This window comes from Amphibalanus amphitrite, unplaced genomic scaffold (assembly GCF_019059575.1).
Source record: "Amphibalanus amphitrite isolate SeventyFive unplaced genomic scaffold, NRLGWU_Aamphi_draft 001554F_arrow, whole genome shotgun sequence".
In the NCBI taxonomy this organism is placed as follows: Eukaryota; Metazoa; Arthropoda; class Thecostraca; order Balanomorpha; family Balanidae; genus Amphibalanus; species Amphibalanus amphitrite.
The window spans coordinates 113,957-132,094 of record NW_024883047.1 but is presented as its reverse complement, the minus strand read 5'-3'; the positions used below and the strand labels follow the sequence as shown (position 1 = coordinate 132,094).

The 18,138-nt window shown below is 46.8% G+C and overlaps 1 protein-coding gene across 1 annotated transcript; it reads left to right on the top strand.

Moving 5' to 3' along the window:
• Positions 1 to 3,559: 3,559 nt before the first annotated feature.
• LOC122373812 (dynactin subunit 1-like) lies at positions 3,560 to 18,102 on the top strand. Its single transcript, XM_043352185.1, has 6 exons — positions 3,560 to 4,729; positions 6,853 to 7,028; positions 15,349 to 15,436; positions 15,833 to 15,946; positions 16,173 to 16,314; positions 17,315 to 18,102. The coding sequence occupies exons 1-6, from the start codon at positions 3,586 to 3,588 to the stop codon at positions 17,481 to 17,483; spliced, it is 1,833 nt and encodes a 610-aa protein (XP_043208120.1). The 5' UTR covers positions 3,560 to 3,585; the 3' UTR covers positions 17,484 to 18,102.
• Positions 18,103 to 18,138: the final 36 nt, after the last annotated feature.

Genomic DNA, 18,138 nt, shown 5'->3' with positions numbered 1-18,138 from the left:
AAAGTCCAAAAAATACTAATGAAAGAAAACTCGATATGTCATATATCAAAAATAGCGTATTTTTCGAAATTTCAAAAATACATATTAATCTCTGTTTCATTGCAAGTTCAATGTTATATAACATTTGGCATTTGAATAATCCGTCTTAGAGTTACAGCCCGCCAAACTTAGCGCTGCAAAGCAAGATCCAAGAAATGTTATACACCATAACTAAAAAAATACTTATCTGATAAGCCTGAAATTGTTACAGGTGGATTCAGAGCCCCTGATTACCCCTGAGACCAATTCTCGTCAAATTCCGAGAGATGAGGGTGTCAAATTGGAGAAAAGTGGTACGATCTATCGTGGAATGCCCCAGCTAGAACCTCTTTGTCACACTACCCGACCAGATTTTTGCTGCTGAGGTCATTTCAGATCAAGTTAGGTCGAGGTCAATTATATGTGTTTGTATGTCTGTGTGTGTCTGTGTGCATACTGATGTGTGCACCGATTGTTTTTGTGTCCATATTTCATGAAATCATGATCTGAGAAGCTTTTACCAAAAATGCAGTCAAAAAAACTTCACAAAAAGTACCTAAATTGAGCTTGCCTAAAACGCAATTATCTTAGATGACCTAGGTTGACCTTGATCCTGACCTTGACACCTGTACATCGCCGAACAACATGTTCCATGATAGGTGGGAGGTAAGACTGGCAAAAAAGGCCGAAATCAAGGTGTCAAAAGCTCACAAGGCCCATGGCAAACGCAAGATGTTGAGAATTGGCCATTTTGGTCATGACATGACCTGAAAAACAAGGTCATATCTTCGAAACCAGAAATCACAGAAACTTGAAATTTTCAGTGGACATTAAATAAGGATAGAGGAGCAGATATACGAAAAATCAGCCTTCTAGCTCTAAAAATGTTGAGTGCAGAGCAGGAAGACTACCTGGGGGGGGGGGGGCAACCACCCCCCATGTGCGGGCGAGGGTTAAAAAAATCCGAGACAGCAGTTTTATAGCCCTATTGATTCTACACCTTTTATGTCTTTCTCATTTTTCCCTTCACAATCACATCTGTAGCCCTCACAGCTCTTCCCGCGAAACATTTTTTTGGTTGAAAATGGCAGAACATGGCGTCATTCTGACGTCATTTGCGGCCAACCTACCATAGCCTCTGGAAATTTTTGGTCACATATGTGTAAAATGGATGCCTGGAGGTATCCTGAAAGTTTGATGACGATATCGGCAGTCGCTTATAAGATATCAACGGAAAAGAACGGGGGGAGGGGGGCGTTTCGGCCCCACACTACGGGGCGCGGTTTAACCCGCGCACCGACGGGGGGGGGCGGATATCCGCCCCCCTGAGGTTTTTCGCGAATAGCGGGAAAACCGCGGCGCGTAGCGCCGCGAAATTTGGTGTGACTATAACCTCATCAATTTTACACATGGTGTGCAAGTTTGAACCTCCTACCTTTTAAGGTCAGGTCACCAGGTCACTTTGAATGACCCAACCTCAAGTCACTTTTTTAACTTTGTCACCGTGCCAGAGCTACAGTAGATGTCGGAGGCCTTTGAAACTCACAGGATATTATTAGGTCATTAGTAGCTACAATTTGTATATCTCGGAATTTTGATATCGGTGACCTAAGGTCAGGTCAATTTCGCGACCTCCCCATTATAAGTCAATGGGGGAAAAATCAACTCCCTGTTTTTACCACTAAAACGGGTCGGAATGGCCCCATATACCATACATGACTTCATATACGATCAACCTTCACTACCTTGAGGTCTGTTTTGCTGTTGGGCAGCTGTGAGGTCATGTGACGTCATCAAAGGTCACCAAAGGTTTTTGGCCAATAACTCCGTACAGGAACAAGATACAGACGCGTGGATGGTCTCATTGTGTTCAGCTCGTCAAGACGCATCGAATGATATACATGATGACCTCGAGGTCACGTGACCTGAGGTCAACCTTTGACCTTGACCTTTCGAGGTCAACATATATATCATTCGATGCGGATTGACGAGAAGATCACGATGATGCCCTTAGTTTGTTCCTATCTTGACTAATTCGAAAGTTATTCGAGAAAAACTCTCTCCATATCTAGCGCCGCCATTTTGACTTTTTCGACCCCTGTGACGTCATCTTTGACCTGACCTGAAAATGACCTTAGTAAAAATTGTAGATCTTGGCCGTGCGTATCCGATGCCGTTTACCGCTTGTCGCTATCTTGCTTCGTTCTCGAGATCTCAGGGGGGGGGCGGTCATCCGCCCCCCCCCCCGTCGGTACGAAGTTGGCGCAGACCCCTGTCGGTGCGCGGGTTAACCCTCGCCGGCCGAGGGGGGGGGGGGGGGGCGGGTGCCGCCCCCCATAGGGTTTTTCGCAATAGCTCCGAACACACTGGCGATAGAGAGCTGAAACTTGGCATACCTGACCTTTGATCCAAGCCGCATCTTTTGACACCAACTGCATTTTGGGTCAGGTCAGGTCACTGACCTATGACGTCATAAGTGAACCTCTGCACGGTCTTCAGATGTCGCAACTTCGCAACGCCCTCACCGCCAGAGGAGATGTCACAGGGAAATGAAACTTGCAGGATCTAGTATCCATTATGAGTCTCACAACTTGTATATCTCGGATTTTCCCTAAAGGTCATATGAGGTCAGGTCATTTTCGTGACCTCACCATTATAAGTCAATGGGGAAAAATGAAAACTGCTATTCTGGCGCCGGAAACGATCTCCAACTATCTCAAGCACACAGAATCGTGATTTGATGCACTCCTTGCAAGGTTAGATGCGTCACTTTTGCAATGTTGAGCTTCCGTGACGTCATTTATGACGTCATCAAGGTCATATTAGTTTTTCGTCAATAACTCCCGACCAAATTGAGCTAGCGAGTCGAGAAAGCCACCAATGGACTCAGGAAGACCTGCCGAATCGAATGATATGCGACATGACCTCTTTCGACCAACTTCGTGACCTGGGGGTGCTGACCTGACCTTGACCTGAGGTCAACATCCTAACTTGACCTGACCCGAACAAAAAGCATATCATTCGACGCGCCTGAGCGAGGCGAACACGATGCTGCCAAAATCGCGGCTCTGCGGCCGTTTTTTGCGAAGTTATTCACCAAAACCTGAACCGTACCCTGGGGCACTTGACCTGACCTCAGAGGTCACCGGTTGACCTAGGACCTTAAAATGGGGTACCAATCTCTGCGTCTCGTAACGGCGCACACGCTCGTTTTTTTTCCGCCACGCGCTAGCTCCACCAGGGGCGAAACGGCGAGGGGGGGTCGTACCCGCCCCCCCCCCCCCCTCGGCCGGCGCGTATGTAGAAAACCAATAGGTCCGGTGAGGGTTAAGTCATGTCTATTCAAATCGTATTAGGGAGTGTATACCGCTGGGTAAGTCCCTACAGCGTTCCACAACCTCAATCCTGAATTTCCAATAAACACTGGGGCCAAAGCATGCTATCATCAGGTCGGAATGTCGGGGCCACCGACCAGATGTGTATAAACACTGTCGGCCTGCCGATGTGACCAGCGCTCCAGCTTACCGCGCTGATCGCCAGTCGGCCCGAGCTCCTCCGTTGACCACCATGCTGGTGCCGGTGCTCCTGTTGGCGTGCGCGCTGAGCCAGGTCAGCTCGGAGCCTCTCACCACGACACCCCCGGCCGCCGTCACTGCAGTGCTCGAGTCGGGGTCGGAGTCGCGAGTGCTTCATCCGGGGGCGTCCGGCACTGAGGTACCAGCCGAAGACCCGTCTATCACCGACGGACGTTCTGAAGAGCTGACTTCTACCGAGAGACCCTCCAAAGAAGCTGTTACCACCGAGGCACCCTCAAAAGAAGCGGTTACCACTGAGGGCCCTTCTGAAGGGCCGATCACGATGGTTACCTCCGAAGGACCCTCCGAAGAACCAACTTCCACCAAGGGACCCTCCGAAGAGCCGGACTCGCCTGAGGAGCAGGATGTGTCGCTGGATCAGGTGATAGCGGCACTAGATGGGTTTTACCGATCAGCGGGCCGCGCCGCCACGGCCGGGCCGCTGGCCGAGCTGGCCAAATCGCTGGCGGAACTCCAGTCAGGGCTATCGGCCGTCTCTAGCCGTCTGGAGCTCATTCACGACTCGCAGCTCGAGCAGCGGAGACAACATACCGACCTGGAGACGAGGCTGGGTGCCATTGAACAGTCTCAAGTTGAAACTGCCGAAAGGCTGGAGCAGTCACAAGCTGAAACAGTCAAAAGGCTGGAACAGTCACAAGCTGAGACTGTCAAAAGGTTGGAGCAGTCACAAGCTGAAACTGTCGAAAGGCTGGAACAGTCACAAGCTGAAACTGTCAGCCTCTTGGACAGCATAGCTCAAGGACAAGCTGAAACTGCCAGCCGGCTTGACCGCTTAGTTCAGTCACAAAGTGACCCTCCAGCCAGCCTTGAGGGCCTGACGCAGCTTCACTCCGAGGTCTCTAATCAGTTCGACGCAGTTCAGGACACACTAGGTCAAATCCACGGCCTGCAGCACTGGCGGAACGCGACGAGCAGCAGGCTCGCCAGCCTGAGCGAGTCACAGAGCGGCCTGTCGTCCGCCCTCGATGCCCAGTTCGATGCTGCTGAGGTGTCCCGCACAGCTCTCTCCGACCGGATGGAGGCAGCGCTGCTCCGGTCAGCAGCTGCTAACAACAGCTCAGCAGCTGTCCAGGACCAGCTGGCAGCCATTCTGGCTGCCGTCGACCACATACCTAGTAAGGGAGAACCTGCGTATTCATGTATATGTGCACGTCAGTTTCTATCAAAACACCGATGCATAAAAAGCGTAAATGACATCGTCACTTATTTATTTAAATGTGCATGTAAAGGTCTGGCTACACTATACGTTTTCTTCGTGCGTGTTTTGCGGTTTACGTGTTAATTGCGTAAAATTGTTCTAGAAAAAGACGATATTACGTTTTTGTGATGTTTTTTTATATTCAATTTTAGTTAACCCTCGCCGGACCTATTGTTATTGTTAGGTCATTGTTATCATTGTCATTGTAATATTGTTATTGTTATTATTGTTAGGTCGCCGGACCTAACCTATTATGTAACTCGGTATAAGAGTTACATAAAGTTTTGTATCTAACTAATGTTAACGTTATATTATTTATAACTTTTCTATATTTCGTTTTTTTAACCCTCGCGGGCCCGGCGGGGGGCGTTTTTCGCCCCCCCCCCCCTGGCGAATATTTGCGATAGCTCCCGAACGCTTAGGGATAGGAAAGCGAAACTTTCAGTACCTTTTCTCCAATCAATTTGACATCTTCTGAAGTAAAAAGTTTGGGCCTAGCCCCCTTGATGACGTCACAGGGTCGATTTTTCTAGACCCCTGCACGGCAAACTTCGGCGTCACAGACGCAAACTTCAAATAGCTGCTAAAAATAGAATTTTAGAGATAAAGACAAATAACGAGCACGGTTGTGTAGCGTTTGACCTAGAGAAAAATAGAAAAATAGTTTTGGTGACCTGAGGTCAGAGGTCAGGTCAACGACCCCGAAATGTGGGTTTAGTTTTTCGCAAATAACTTCGACAAAAATGGTCCTAGAGCTTCGGCAGTGGTACCATCGCATTCGTCTTGTCAAGCCGCGTCGAATGATACATATATTTTGTTTGGAAAAGGTCAAGTTTTATGTTGACCTCATGTGAGCACGCAAGATGTACGAAAAAGTGCAAAGTTTGAGGTCAATTTTGAGCGTTACCTTGACCTTAACTTTTGATTTTGAGCACAGTTTCGAAATTCTCAGATTGTCTTCTTTCGTTTGACACCCAATTTTGCCGGTTTGATGCATCCTGCCGCCCTCTAGAACGCTTACTTTGAGATCGCTACACATGTGCCGGTTTTTCCCTTTGACCTTGACCTCTGACCTTGAAAATTGACCTGAGGTCAAAAATTTTAGATGCTTTAGAATCGTCTCCTAAGGACCTTTCGTTTGGTATCGCTTTTGTTTCCGTAACTCTCTTATTTACGGAGTTAGACAGGGGGGGGGGGGCGAAAAACGCCCCTCCCCGGGCTGCGGTGGTCGGGATTGCCCCCCGGGCCCGGCCGGGTTAAGTTTGCCCCTCACTGTAAACGTCTTTTTGAACACAGCACAAGAATTGCTAGCTGAATTACTGGGAAAACTGGTTGGCGCACATTGATTTGACCAGATTTCATAGACGATCAATTTCATCAAATTTATTAAATAGGTACTAGGTATTTCACAAACTCGTAGCTCGTAGTTGCCAATACCTACAGCCCCACGGGGATAGACGACTTCTCAGGAATTATGTCTGAACTAATAAATAAATTGCACGGTGCTTAACATAACGTTAAATTGTCGGTGTTCAAAACTTATTTTGAAAATATTATTCATATCTACAATACAATGTGCGCTAACTGCAGTTTTCTCAGTAATTCAGCTAGCAATTCCCGTGCTGTGTTCAAAGAGACGTTTACAGTGAGGGGCAAAGTTAAAAAACGAACTATAGAACGATAATTCGCAAAAAAAAACGCAAAACCGCAAAGAACGCACGCAGAAAACACATACATAGTGTAGCCAGACCTTAACAATAACTCTTGTTTATCTTATGAGCATATGGAAGAACAAAAAATGCAGCTTCTGAAGTAGGCTGGTCCAAGGACTGCTCGCTCGCCGACTGCCGTGCTCCTGTTCTCACAGAGAGAGTGGGAGCCTGGCTACACTGCTGACTCAGCTGAGCCAGCTGTGTAGCCAGGACTGCTCGCTGACTGCCGTTATGCTACTCCCTCAGGGATAGTGCTGCTGGGCCTGCAGTGCTGAGCCAGCTGTGTAGCCAGGACTGCTCGCTGACTGCCGTGATGCTACTCCCTCAGGGATAGTGCTGGGCCAGCAGTGCAGCCAGAGGACAGACTGCTCCAGGCAGATGCCCGAAGCGACGTGCGCCGGAGGCGTGTGTGTGTGCAGAGACGGCTACCGGCGGGTGTCCGATTTCCGCTGTCGTCAGCACTCCCGCCTAGCGGAACCTTGTTTGGAGCACGCCGACTGCCAGGTAGGTGACTGATTGAAGGAACAGTGTCATAGAAACACTTCGAACTGATTGTGTTTAACTTTTTTGACATCTTTCTAGTGCTTGCGCAGTGCGCCATCATGGCGCGCACATAGCATTTTTGAATGGGAGGGGCACGACCTGCGAACTGGGCCCCCCTCCCATGCCGAAGGCCCCCCCCCCAAAAAAAAAAAACGGCCAATGGGGTTATATTTCGGTTTGCTTAACCCTCGCCCATGTAGGGGGGGGGGTTGGTGCAACCCCCCCCTGAGGTTTTTCGGAAATAGTGCAAAAACGGCGGCGCGCAGCGCCGCCAAATTTTGGGTACCTTATGGGGCAAACCTTGCGCATCTTTTGATAAAAAAATTTGACCGGGTCATGTCAGGTCACGGAGTTATGACGTCACAAAGGGAACAGCCTCCGGCCGGATTTTCACAAACTGAGTGCCAACGCCCGAGGTTTCCTGCCGGTGGTACGGACATCGGTTGATGGATCGTGATGAAACTTCCCATGCATGTTGGGGCAAGTATTGGCTATCATATGGTATAAGAAACTTGACCGGGTCAGGTCAGGTCACGGAGCTATGACGTCACAAGAGGAACAGCGTCCGGTACTATTTTTGAAAAGCGCCCGAACCACTATTTTGCTAATTCTTGTCACCTCAATGGGAATATGCAGCAATATTAGCTTCTATAGGGAGCAAATGGACCTCCCAAATCCAAAAATACAATCAGATTTCAAAAATTTAAATTTTGATTTTTCGAATTTCTGCCGCCGACTGTGACCTTGCCGACTTCCGGCGCTCCCAACGCGCCATTTTTAGAGCTAGGGAAACGAAATACATACCAAACGATAGAGAATTGATCAAGGAACACGATAGTGAAGGTTTCAAGTCGATATCTCCCACCGTTTTGCCGCAATCGCCGCCGAAAGTTGAAAAAAGTCTATTTTTCCGAAAATTTGACCTTTGACCGGTCAAAAGTAGGTCAAATGTTGACCTAGGACCAAAAAATATACCACCAATCGCGAGATCTCGGCGAGAGCAATCCGTTGGTCCTTTCCGCTAAGCTCTACGACGCTCCGTTTTCAAACGCCAAGGGGGGGGTCGCACCAACCCCCCCCCTGCATGGGCGAAGGTGGCAGATCGCCGTTTACGGGCGAGGGTTAAAGCTTGAGCTTTTGTCAATGCATGGCAAAACAATTATTTCGGTACCAGCTTAATTTTCAAAACATGTACAATATTTTTTACTCTGGTTTTTTTATTCAAATGCAACTCAGAGTCGGTACATACTATATACCTAATCATCTTAGTTATTACCTAAAACATTCAATCAATAAGCATTTTTGAAAGTCCCTCAGAAATCAGCCCTGAGCAGCGACTGACTACCTGGCGGCCGACCGGCCCAGGGTGCACTAGAAGCAGGGGCCGGTCACTGTTTGGCCCGGGTGTGTAGGAACGGGGGCAGCACTCCTTTTTCACGTATAGTCGCATATTTATTTAGGCACATCGACATGAAATGTCATATCTGATACGATGCGAGATCACAGACCAGAGATCCCCAACTGGAATGGGGGAGGGCACGGGCCCGTGTGCCCCCCCCCCTTGTGTGCGCCCTTAAACGGGGGCCACTGAGGTAACTGTTGGAGTCCCTCAGATAACCAGGGGCCGGCAAGATCTCTCAGGCCCGTTTTTGACCACGCTGTTATTGACGTCATGTGCGAGCCCTTTGTCACCAGCATAGGGGCCTTTCAATTTCAAGCCTCTTGAGGGTCGTTTAACGTCTCTTGAGTTCCCTTTGAGGCCTTCTAAGGGCCCTTTGAGCAGCCGAGGGGCATTTGAGACCTTGTTAGGGCATCCTGACGTCAGCTGAGGACCGTTGGACGCCAGCTGAGGACCGTTTGGGGCCTTCTAATGGCCATTAGACGCCAATTGAGGGTCCTCTTACACCAACTGGGGAGGGCCTCTGACATCGGCTAAGGGCCCTTAAAGTCTGACGCCAGCTCAGGGCCCTTTGACATCAGCTGGGGGCCCTCCTAACGCTAGCTCAGGGCCCTTTGACGCCCTTTTAGGCTTTCTGAGGTCCATTTGACGCCAGCTGAGGGCCCTTTCAGGCCTTCTAAGGGCCCCTTGAGGCTTTTTGGGGCCGCTTGACCCCAGCTGAGGACCGTTTGAGGCATTCTTATGGCCATTTGGCGCCAGCTGAGGGTCCTCTGACACCAGCTAGGGGCCCTCTGACCCCAGCTAAGGACCCTTGAAGGCCTTCGAAGGGCCGTTTGACACGAGCCCAGGGACCTCTGACGCCAGCTCAGGACCCTTTGACGCCCTTTAAGGCCTTCTGAGGTTCGTTTGACGCGTTAGGCGGCACGGGCGGACATCGATAGCAGCGCCTCTATCGGTCACTAGGGAAAGCTTGGCTGCAGGCGACGAAATACCGGCTGAGTTGTCACACGTTGAATAGGTTTATAGACATCCGTCTTGTGAAAAAGTTGAACTTTTTCCTTCAATATTTCTACAGGCAATTTTAGAAGTGTCTTCACATAGATTACAAACCATTTAAATTATTCTATTCACTTCAAGCCTTTCCTATTGTTCTTGACGAGATGCGGGAACTATTTCTAATTAGTGTTTCTAGCTTAGTAAAAGAACATATTATGCAAACGATGAAAAAAGCATAAATGGAAGATTTTATATGCAATTTTCTCTAACAATTAATGGTAAATTATCTACATATTAAGGAAAAGATGCATGCTAACTGATAATTTAAAGTTCTTGGGGCCAGTTGTTTTCCTCTTTTCTTACGTCGCCCCAATGGCCGCGAATACACTAGTGATAACGCCTATCGGTTAGCTGAGGGCCCTTTGAGGTCATCTGAGGGCTAAGGCCATCTGAGAGCTAAGGCCATCTGAGGGCCCTTTAAGGCCATCTGAGGGCCCTTTAAGGCCATCTGGGGGCCTTTGAGGCCATCTGAGGGCCGTTTGATTCCAGATGAAGACCATTTGACGCTAACTGCGGGCCTTTGGAGACCATCTGAGGACCCTGTGACGCCATCCGAGGACCCTTTGAGGCCTTTTGAGGGCCATTGAAATTTCACCACAATCACTCTGGCTGCGCTACTGGGCATTTTATACACTCATATAGGCCTGCTGGGGAACGAGATGGGCCCTTCTCGTCTTTTCAATCATTATTTCAGCTCATTTTTACACGGTCTTCGGCGGTCTAAGGACAAGGGGCTCCAACTCGAATGGGGGGAGGGCACGGGCCCGTGTGCCCCCCTTGTGTGCGCCCTTGGCGCCATGTGCATAGTATTTAACCCTCGCATGTGTGCGGCGTTTGCCAGCTTCTAATGTGTAAGGGGTGGGGGTCGGTTGGATCCCCCCTTGCCGTTTGGCCCCTGATCGAGCTAGAGCTTCGCGGAAAAAACGAGCGTGTTGCCCGTGACGGGAGGAAGCCGATGATACCCAATTTTAAGGTCCTAGGTCATTGGTTGACCTTCCAGGTCAGGTCAACAACCCAAAGTCGGGAAAATCGGGACCTGTTAGAAAGTCGTAAAGTGTGACTGTTAAGGGGTTTTTCGGGACGCTGATCACGAATATCGTGTTAGTTTTGATCACAGATGATGTCTTTAAGCATTTAGACCAGGTCGGGTCAGGTCAGGTCAGGTCAACCGTGACGGGTATTCGTAGTTCGTGTCAACCGCCTCTGACAGCTTCGTAACATGTTACGAAGTCACCAAAACTACTTCGTAAATGTTCAAATGGTTGCTAAATTCGAATTCAGCTAAACAAAAACTAGCCTAGAAACATGTAAAACTCGAAAAAGTGAACCGAGGTCACCATACCAAAGGTCAATGACCTGACCTGACCTTCAGGTGACCTTGACACCGACCCTAATACATGGGAGCAACATCAAATCACATGTTTAAACGTTTGAAAGCACGAAAAGCTTGCAAACGCGCGGCTAATGCGAGCCGACATACGCGGTATCGCGATTCCGGCCAAATATGATCTCGGAAAAGAGGTCACAGGTCAAAGGTCATTTGGGTCAGGGTCATGACATTTTCAGGGTAGGTGTAAAATTGATCAATGCGAGGGTACTGAAAGTTTCGTCGCGATCGGCCGCTTTTTACGCGAGTTATTCGCGAAAAACCATGAGGGGGTCCATGCGACCCCCCTACACATGCGAGGGTTAATTTCATACCTAAGGTATTCGTACTTCCAATCCTTCAATCCTCGAAAGCAGTCCATTCACACCCCAAATTTTATTTCCCTGTCCCCGGTCCCGGGCCGGGCTTGTCACACCACCTTATAACGGAATGTGTCCTTTTGGGCCGCCAAAGTTGGGCGACTGGGCTGGGTAGCATGTTCCAAAATACGCGGGTCCCGATAGAAAACTCCCATTCAGCCCTATTGGGGGTTCATAGCCCCCTCTCCTTACTCCAAGACTACTGGGCCGATTGTCAAAACTCAAACGGCGTTTGATAGCCCCGGAAAAAGCTGTCGAATGAGGGAAACCTTATTTTGTTGACGTTGAGGTCACCGATGACGTCACAGGTCAGGTAAAGTCAAAATTATAAGTATTTTGTCTCGTGCACTATTTGGGCTCTAGCCGCCGGCTTAGAAGTCAGATTAGGCTCATTTTTGGTTTGCACACTCTTGAATAGATGCTTTAGATACCCTGAGGGTAGAAAAATTCTGCTTTTTGATTTTCAGGTCAAGGTCAGGTCATCCCAGGTCACGGATAATTTTTTCATGCATCGGTCACGTGACACATGTTTTATGGTCCATTTAGGCCATAGGTTTCGAAATCAGCGTCGTCTGTGTCTTTGAGGTCATTTTCAGTTGAATATAGCTGAGGTCAGGTCACTTTCAGGTCAAAAAAGGTCAAATTCTAAAATTGAAATTTTTCAAAAAAGGTGTCTGTCGGATGTATTTAAGCTCAGAATCACGATGGTGATAGTTATATATACCAATATAACGCCTTTTGGGGCGAACAACGGGGCGAGCGAGAGGGTGGGCGGTGGGCCTTGCACGTGCAAAATTGCGAGGATGCTAAATACGATTATGTGGGTCAGGTAGCCTTTGGGGTCAGTTTAGATTATGTTCTGGTGAAGGTCAGGTCAAGGTCAGGTCAAGTTAGGTCAAATTTCAAAGTTGATATTTTGCATAAAAGGGGTATCGATTCGATGCAGCTCGTCACGGGGAGTTTAATGGTGGTCTTTGTTTTGCCCTACGTGGGCTAGAATTGCCAAAATTGAGTTTGAAAAATTGACGTCATCAATTTTGAACAGTTTATTCGGCATAACTTGGCGAAAAAGGAGGTATCGATCTGAAATTTGGTATGTATATAGAAGAGCGTAGGAACTATCACATATATTCCGGGTTTTTTGAAATTCGGAAAACTTTGGGATTTTTTTGGCGTTAAAAAAATCAATTTTATGAATTTTTGTGGGTCAAAACCCCCAAATTTGAAAATCCGAGATAGCAGTTTTGTAGTGCCACTTTTCTGTCTACATGACCATATAAATTTTGAAATTGCTTGGTAACTGTAAATTTTGTGACCGTTTCAAGATTTCATGTTTTTTGCTCATTTTTGCTCGAACATGACCTCAGTTGGACCTCAATAACTCCTGACCTAAGGTGAGTTCAGACTTGAAATTTTATGTGAAGGTGTCAAATTGATGCCCGGGAAGGTACTGAAAATTTGGTGGCGCTGCGCGCTGCCGTTTTCTTGCTATTTAGGAAAAACCACAGGGAGGCCAAATTGGATCCCCCAGCGAGGCGAAGGTTTATATGGGGCGCGGGCTAAACAATGCTCGCCTTTCTAAATTTTTGTAAGCCTCCTCCGCTCTGTCCGGGTAATGGTGCCACCATTTTTTTTCGCAGTTTCTTTATCGGAACAAGTAAGGGACATGGAACTGAAAGTTGGCTTACCTGGTCTTTGAAACGCTTGATCTTTAACCCTGCCCCGCTGGGCTATTCAGCCGTACGCGCCCTGCTGGGGGGGGGGGGGGGCAGATTCTGTCCCCCCTGTCTAACTTCCGAACCGATGGTCATAGAAAGACGGGAAAAACGGCAATCGAAAGCTCTCAACAAGGCGGATCTTAAGAGCCCATTTTTTTTGCTGAAGTAGTTCAGAGGTCAGGTCAAGGTCAGGTCAAGGGTACAAAATGCAAGTTTCTACATTATCAGCCTTGCACCGTAGTTGCCGAAGAATGGACTGAGACTGATTGCCCAAAACGTGTTCTTAGGCTACCAAGACAATATTCGTTGCATACATAATCATTCGAAGGTTAAGGTCAAGGTCAGGTCAGGTCAGGTCAGGTCAGGTCAGGTCACCAAAAACAAAATAGGGGAGAGTGGGGTGGGTTGTATCAGTTTTTACTCAGAGACCCATTACCTCGTAACTATCCGTGATAAACCCATTATTTTCATACTATCTCCTTCCCTGATTCTTCTGCTTTTTTGTACCAAGTAACTTTTCCGCTACCTCTACCAGTTTTTCTTCTACGGTCTGCCGAATAGAACAATGTTTTTGGTACAACTTGCCCCATGGCTTGGGTGAGTTGTATCACATTTGTATCACTAGGTATTTCACATTTCAGGGCAGGGAGTGTGTTTGCTACTGGTTTTGAACATAACAACATTAAATGGGGTTAATACAATGTATATGCTCAAAGGCTTCACTTTTATTAGACCAAACTTAGGTCAATGCAATCCGAACGAAACATCGAAACGAACGAAACATCAACAGACTAGACGCAAAAGTGGCCCGTTAAGAGCAAAGAAGCCAACACATTGTGAGTGTGACGAAATGGAACGAAATGACTAGCTACTTACAAACGCGAGCCAGGGCTTAGCTTTCGCGATCAAAAGCAACATACCCATACATACATGCATACATACATGTTACAACATACCCCACCCGGCTCTGATACAACATGTACCTCGCCGCCATCTTGGAAAAAACATCCTCGTGCTCAAAAACAGCGGACGGCTGGAGCAATCCATTTTCACTCACGCAACTTTAGAACCTACCCTCACCACCGCTATGGAGATCTTTCAAATTCGTGCACATCTAAATGCCCAAACCACACATTTTCTTGCAACTTATTTTTTTAGAATGACATTAAAAAACATAAAATCGGCTCTCACCTTGAGACGCGTCCACCCAGCCACACGACAGAACAGGGAAAGATGGCGCCCGGAAAACCTCGTCGGCTGGTCGTGTCACGAGCGCCATCTATTGGATAAGTTTGGCACAATTCGCCCTGATACAACTTGGACATGATACAACTCTCCCCGCTCTCCCCTATAGAAAAGGGCATGTACGACACATGTTTTATGGGTCATTTTAATCATATAATTCAATAGGCACACTCAATAAGTGATATGTACCACACCTGGATAAACTTCAGGTCGAGGTCAGGTCAAGGTCAGGTCAAGTGAGGTCAAATTTTGAAGTTGGCTGTTAAGGCCTAAAAAGGTGTCTATCTGATGCAGTTTGTCACGGAGAATCGAATGGTGCTATTTTTGTTTCCGTACGAGGTCTATAACTTCCAAAAAATCATTTTTTCAAAAATTTTGTGTGTCATTACGTCATAAAATTTTGAATAACTCCCACATTTTTGAACCGATTCTTCTGAAAATTGGTATGTAGGTGCACATAGATCACTTCTCTGACATATATTCCGTGTTTTTTATACACTCAAAATTTGGATTTTATAATTATTTTCCCAAAAAAATCAGTTTTTTATACAAAAATTGGGTTAAAATCCAAAATTTTTCAAAAAACCGAGATACTATAGCCATTTGATAGACAAAGTGAAATCACATATAATATTTTTTTTTTGCGTCTTGATTCCTTTAAAAACGAAGATGTTAGCGGCGTTTGAAATTTTGCCATTTTTGAGGCGAAAATGGCGAACATGATGTCACCAAAACGTCTTTTTCTAAATAAAAAAATTCCGACGGATTTTGCTGAAATTTTCAGGGAACGTGTCAAATTGATGTATTATAAGGTGCTGGAAGTTTGACGTCGCTGGCGTAACGCATTTAGAAGTTATTGGCGAAAAACGGGAGAAGGGGGGGCAGATTCTGCCCCCCCAGCGGGGCGCGGGTTAACCAACTGCATATTTGCGTATTTCATGTTAAGTGAAGCCACTGGCGTATGTATGAGTTATGATTTATATGAGTGACCTACTATGTAGGGCGTGTGCTGAGGTTTCAGTGATGCAACGATGGCTTAGCCTAAATAATATACAATCAAGCTAATAACGATGCAAATTTTCTTGATTAAACTGCATGATTTTGTCTTTGTCTACAGTCTTTGGCATCCAACGCCTCTTGCACAAGCGACAGGTGCGCCTGTGACAGCGGCTTCTGGAATCACAACAACACGGAGTGCCGGCTAGGTCAGTTAAGTAATATTAACGGGTGGAAGGCTAGCTTTTTGTTCTATTTCATTTTAATTTTCTAGTTCAGTCAGAGCCTTTTGAATGGAAGGATTCACAAGGACAGGGCCCCCACTAAGCGAATGGGGGTCTGAAAGCATCCCATAGGATGGCATAGCATTTGATCAGTTTAAAGATACATTTAGTTTTAATACAGCTTAAATATGCCTAATACAACATGAAAGGCTATATTTAAGCAAAACAGTTTGAAAACATCACTCATTAAGCTTCATTATCCTATTTGTAGGTACTCATGTAACTTCATATTCGTCCATAAATTGATTCGCTTGCTTTTTGTGTATACAAAAATATGTTTACCTACTTTTGTAATGGCAAAAAAAGCCGCTGCTTCTTCAGTTTCAGCAGTGAACATGGATGGCTCCTGCCTGGGTGACCAGGATTGCGACTCGAATTTACATCTCGAGTGCACGTCAGGGACTTGTTCTTGCATCACCAGAACAATAGATTCTTGTAAGTATTGTCATAACTTCTACATATTGCTCCTTTAAAGGTGGCAAGTGCTTGTTTTTAGCTCACGTTATGTTAAGTGAAGTGTTTCAAACGACAAACTCTTGCACTGTCAGTGAGTTTTTACAGTTTAAATAATTATATGGCCGTTAATATTGGTCGGATGCACATTGCACGCGTGCAATTCAACCAGCTGGAAGATCAGCCAGTACAAAAACACCATTTTCAGATGAATACCGGCTAGATGGAGGATCTTCCTGTGCCGAAGGCAATGTCCAACTGAGACAAGTTGGTGGCTCCTGGGGTCTCGTATGTGACGACAGCTGGGGAAGCAGCGACGCTCTGGTCATTTGCAAATCGTTGGGCTTCAGGTGAGCATTCTATCCTCTTCCTTCAAATATCCCGACCCAAACTATGTATTCTACCTCGATCTTGAACCCTCTTCAAAAGTTGATTCAATGAATCCATTGAGAACTTGATAACGTCAAAATCCATTGGGATCGTCTTGGTATATGTTGCAAGAGCTAGTGGTATTGACGACCGGCATTGGTAAGGATGACATTGGTGATGCGATATATTGATAAATGTTGAACCTTACGTTGATTTGTGAGCGCATTTCGCAAGTGCACGCCAATCGTACTTGCATATAAAAAGCCATCTACATTCTGAGACGAATGAGCACCGTTCTTCATGGGCACTTATGAAAATGATGAAGGTCGCACTCGGGACGGACTATCTTCAGAATCTACAACGGCCTCTATGAGACTATCTGCTGTCTGAAGTCCGTGAATGGTAGTCACTTGAGTCTTAGATGGCCTATAGGATACCTACTGATCCTGTTTTTGATCCTAGTCCACCGGAGGATGGAGCTGGGAGGGTCTCGTCACGTCCTCAGATAATCTGCAAACGAACATTTCGGGCTTTGAAACTTATTTGACATGGCCACGAGTCGGGTCTATAAAAATATGCAGGTCAATAGATCGGGCTAGAGGTCATGCCTGTTGAAAAGGGCTAGCGACGACAATTCCGTGGGTCGTTTCTCATGGAAAAAATCCCAACTGTCAGACCCGTGGCCCGTGGGATCCCAACCCGTGGGAAAGTAGATATATCCGGCAAACTAAGATGTTCATGTTCGTCGCCAATTAACGTATGCACTATGCAATCGGTCGTGCAATTAACTATGCTCACGATGATTTATAACTATGAATAAAATCGTACTTCAAAAATCACATCTGCCATGCTGTGTCTCACTGTAACCGGTAACGCAGCCAATATAGTGCTGTTGCAGCTGCACTTTATTGCAAGAATATTATATCAGTCAAACAGTATCCATCAGTCATTGAAGGGTGGTTATTCTTTTGACAATTGCAGATCAGGAATCGCAAAAATTAAATCCACGTTTGGTCGAGGAGCGAACTTCTTCATGGATAACGTTGAGTGTCGTGGTTCGGAATCAGCTCTGATAAATTGCAACTACCTCGGCTGGAAAAGACACAACTGTGGAGCTGGAGAGGTTGCCGGTGTCCGCTGTACCACCTGAACGCTGTCTGTATCTGTACATCGCACACTACGGCTGTCTGTTCTCTGTACCACCTGAGCGCTGTATGTTCTCTGTACCACCTGAACGCTGTATGTTCTCTGTACCACCCTAGTGCTGTCTGCTCTCTGTACCACCCGAGTGCTGTCTGTTCTCTGTACCATCTAAGCGCTGTCTGTTCTCCGTACCACCTGAGCGCTGTCTGTTCTTAGACACCTTAATGCTGTCTGTTCTCAGACACCTTATCGCTGTCTGTTCTTAGACACCTTATCGCTGTCTGTTATCAAATGTCAGACACCTTATCGCTGTCTGTTGTCAGACGCCTTATCGCTGTCTGTTCTCAGACACCTTAATGCTGTCTGTTCTCAGACACCTTATCGCTGTCTGTTCTCAGACACCTTATCGCTGTCTGTTCTCAGACACCTTATCGCTGTCTGTTGTCCGTAATCTGTATACCACGTCCACCTGAGCGCAGCCTTCGACGACCTATAAATTGTCTGCTATAAACGGCCGGAATACCATTTTGTCATTTGTCAATTATGTATTGTGTGATTGGCTTATTGGTGTAGATCTTGCTTCGTGAATCTGAAATAAAGATCATGTGTCGGTACAAACGGCCGCAGCTCTGTGTTTTCACTTATCGCGGATGACGCGTATC

Excerpts from the sequence above, each read along its gene's own strand:
- LOC122373812 (XM_043352185.1), top strand. The coding sequence starts at position 3,586 with ATGCTGGTGCCGGTGCTCCTGTTGGCGTGCGCGCTGAGCCAGGTCAGC. Across the intron at positions 7,029-15,348 it reads TGGAGCACGCCGACTGCCAG|TCTTTGGCATCCAACGCCTC; the intron begins GTAGGTGACTGA and ends CTTTGTCTACAG. Across the intron at positions 16,315-17,314 it reads TGCAAATCGTTGGGCTTCAG|ATCAGGAATCGCAAAAATTA; the intron begins GTGAGCATTCTA and ends TGACAATTGCAG.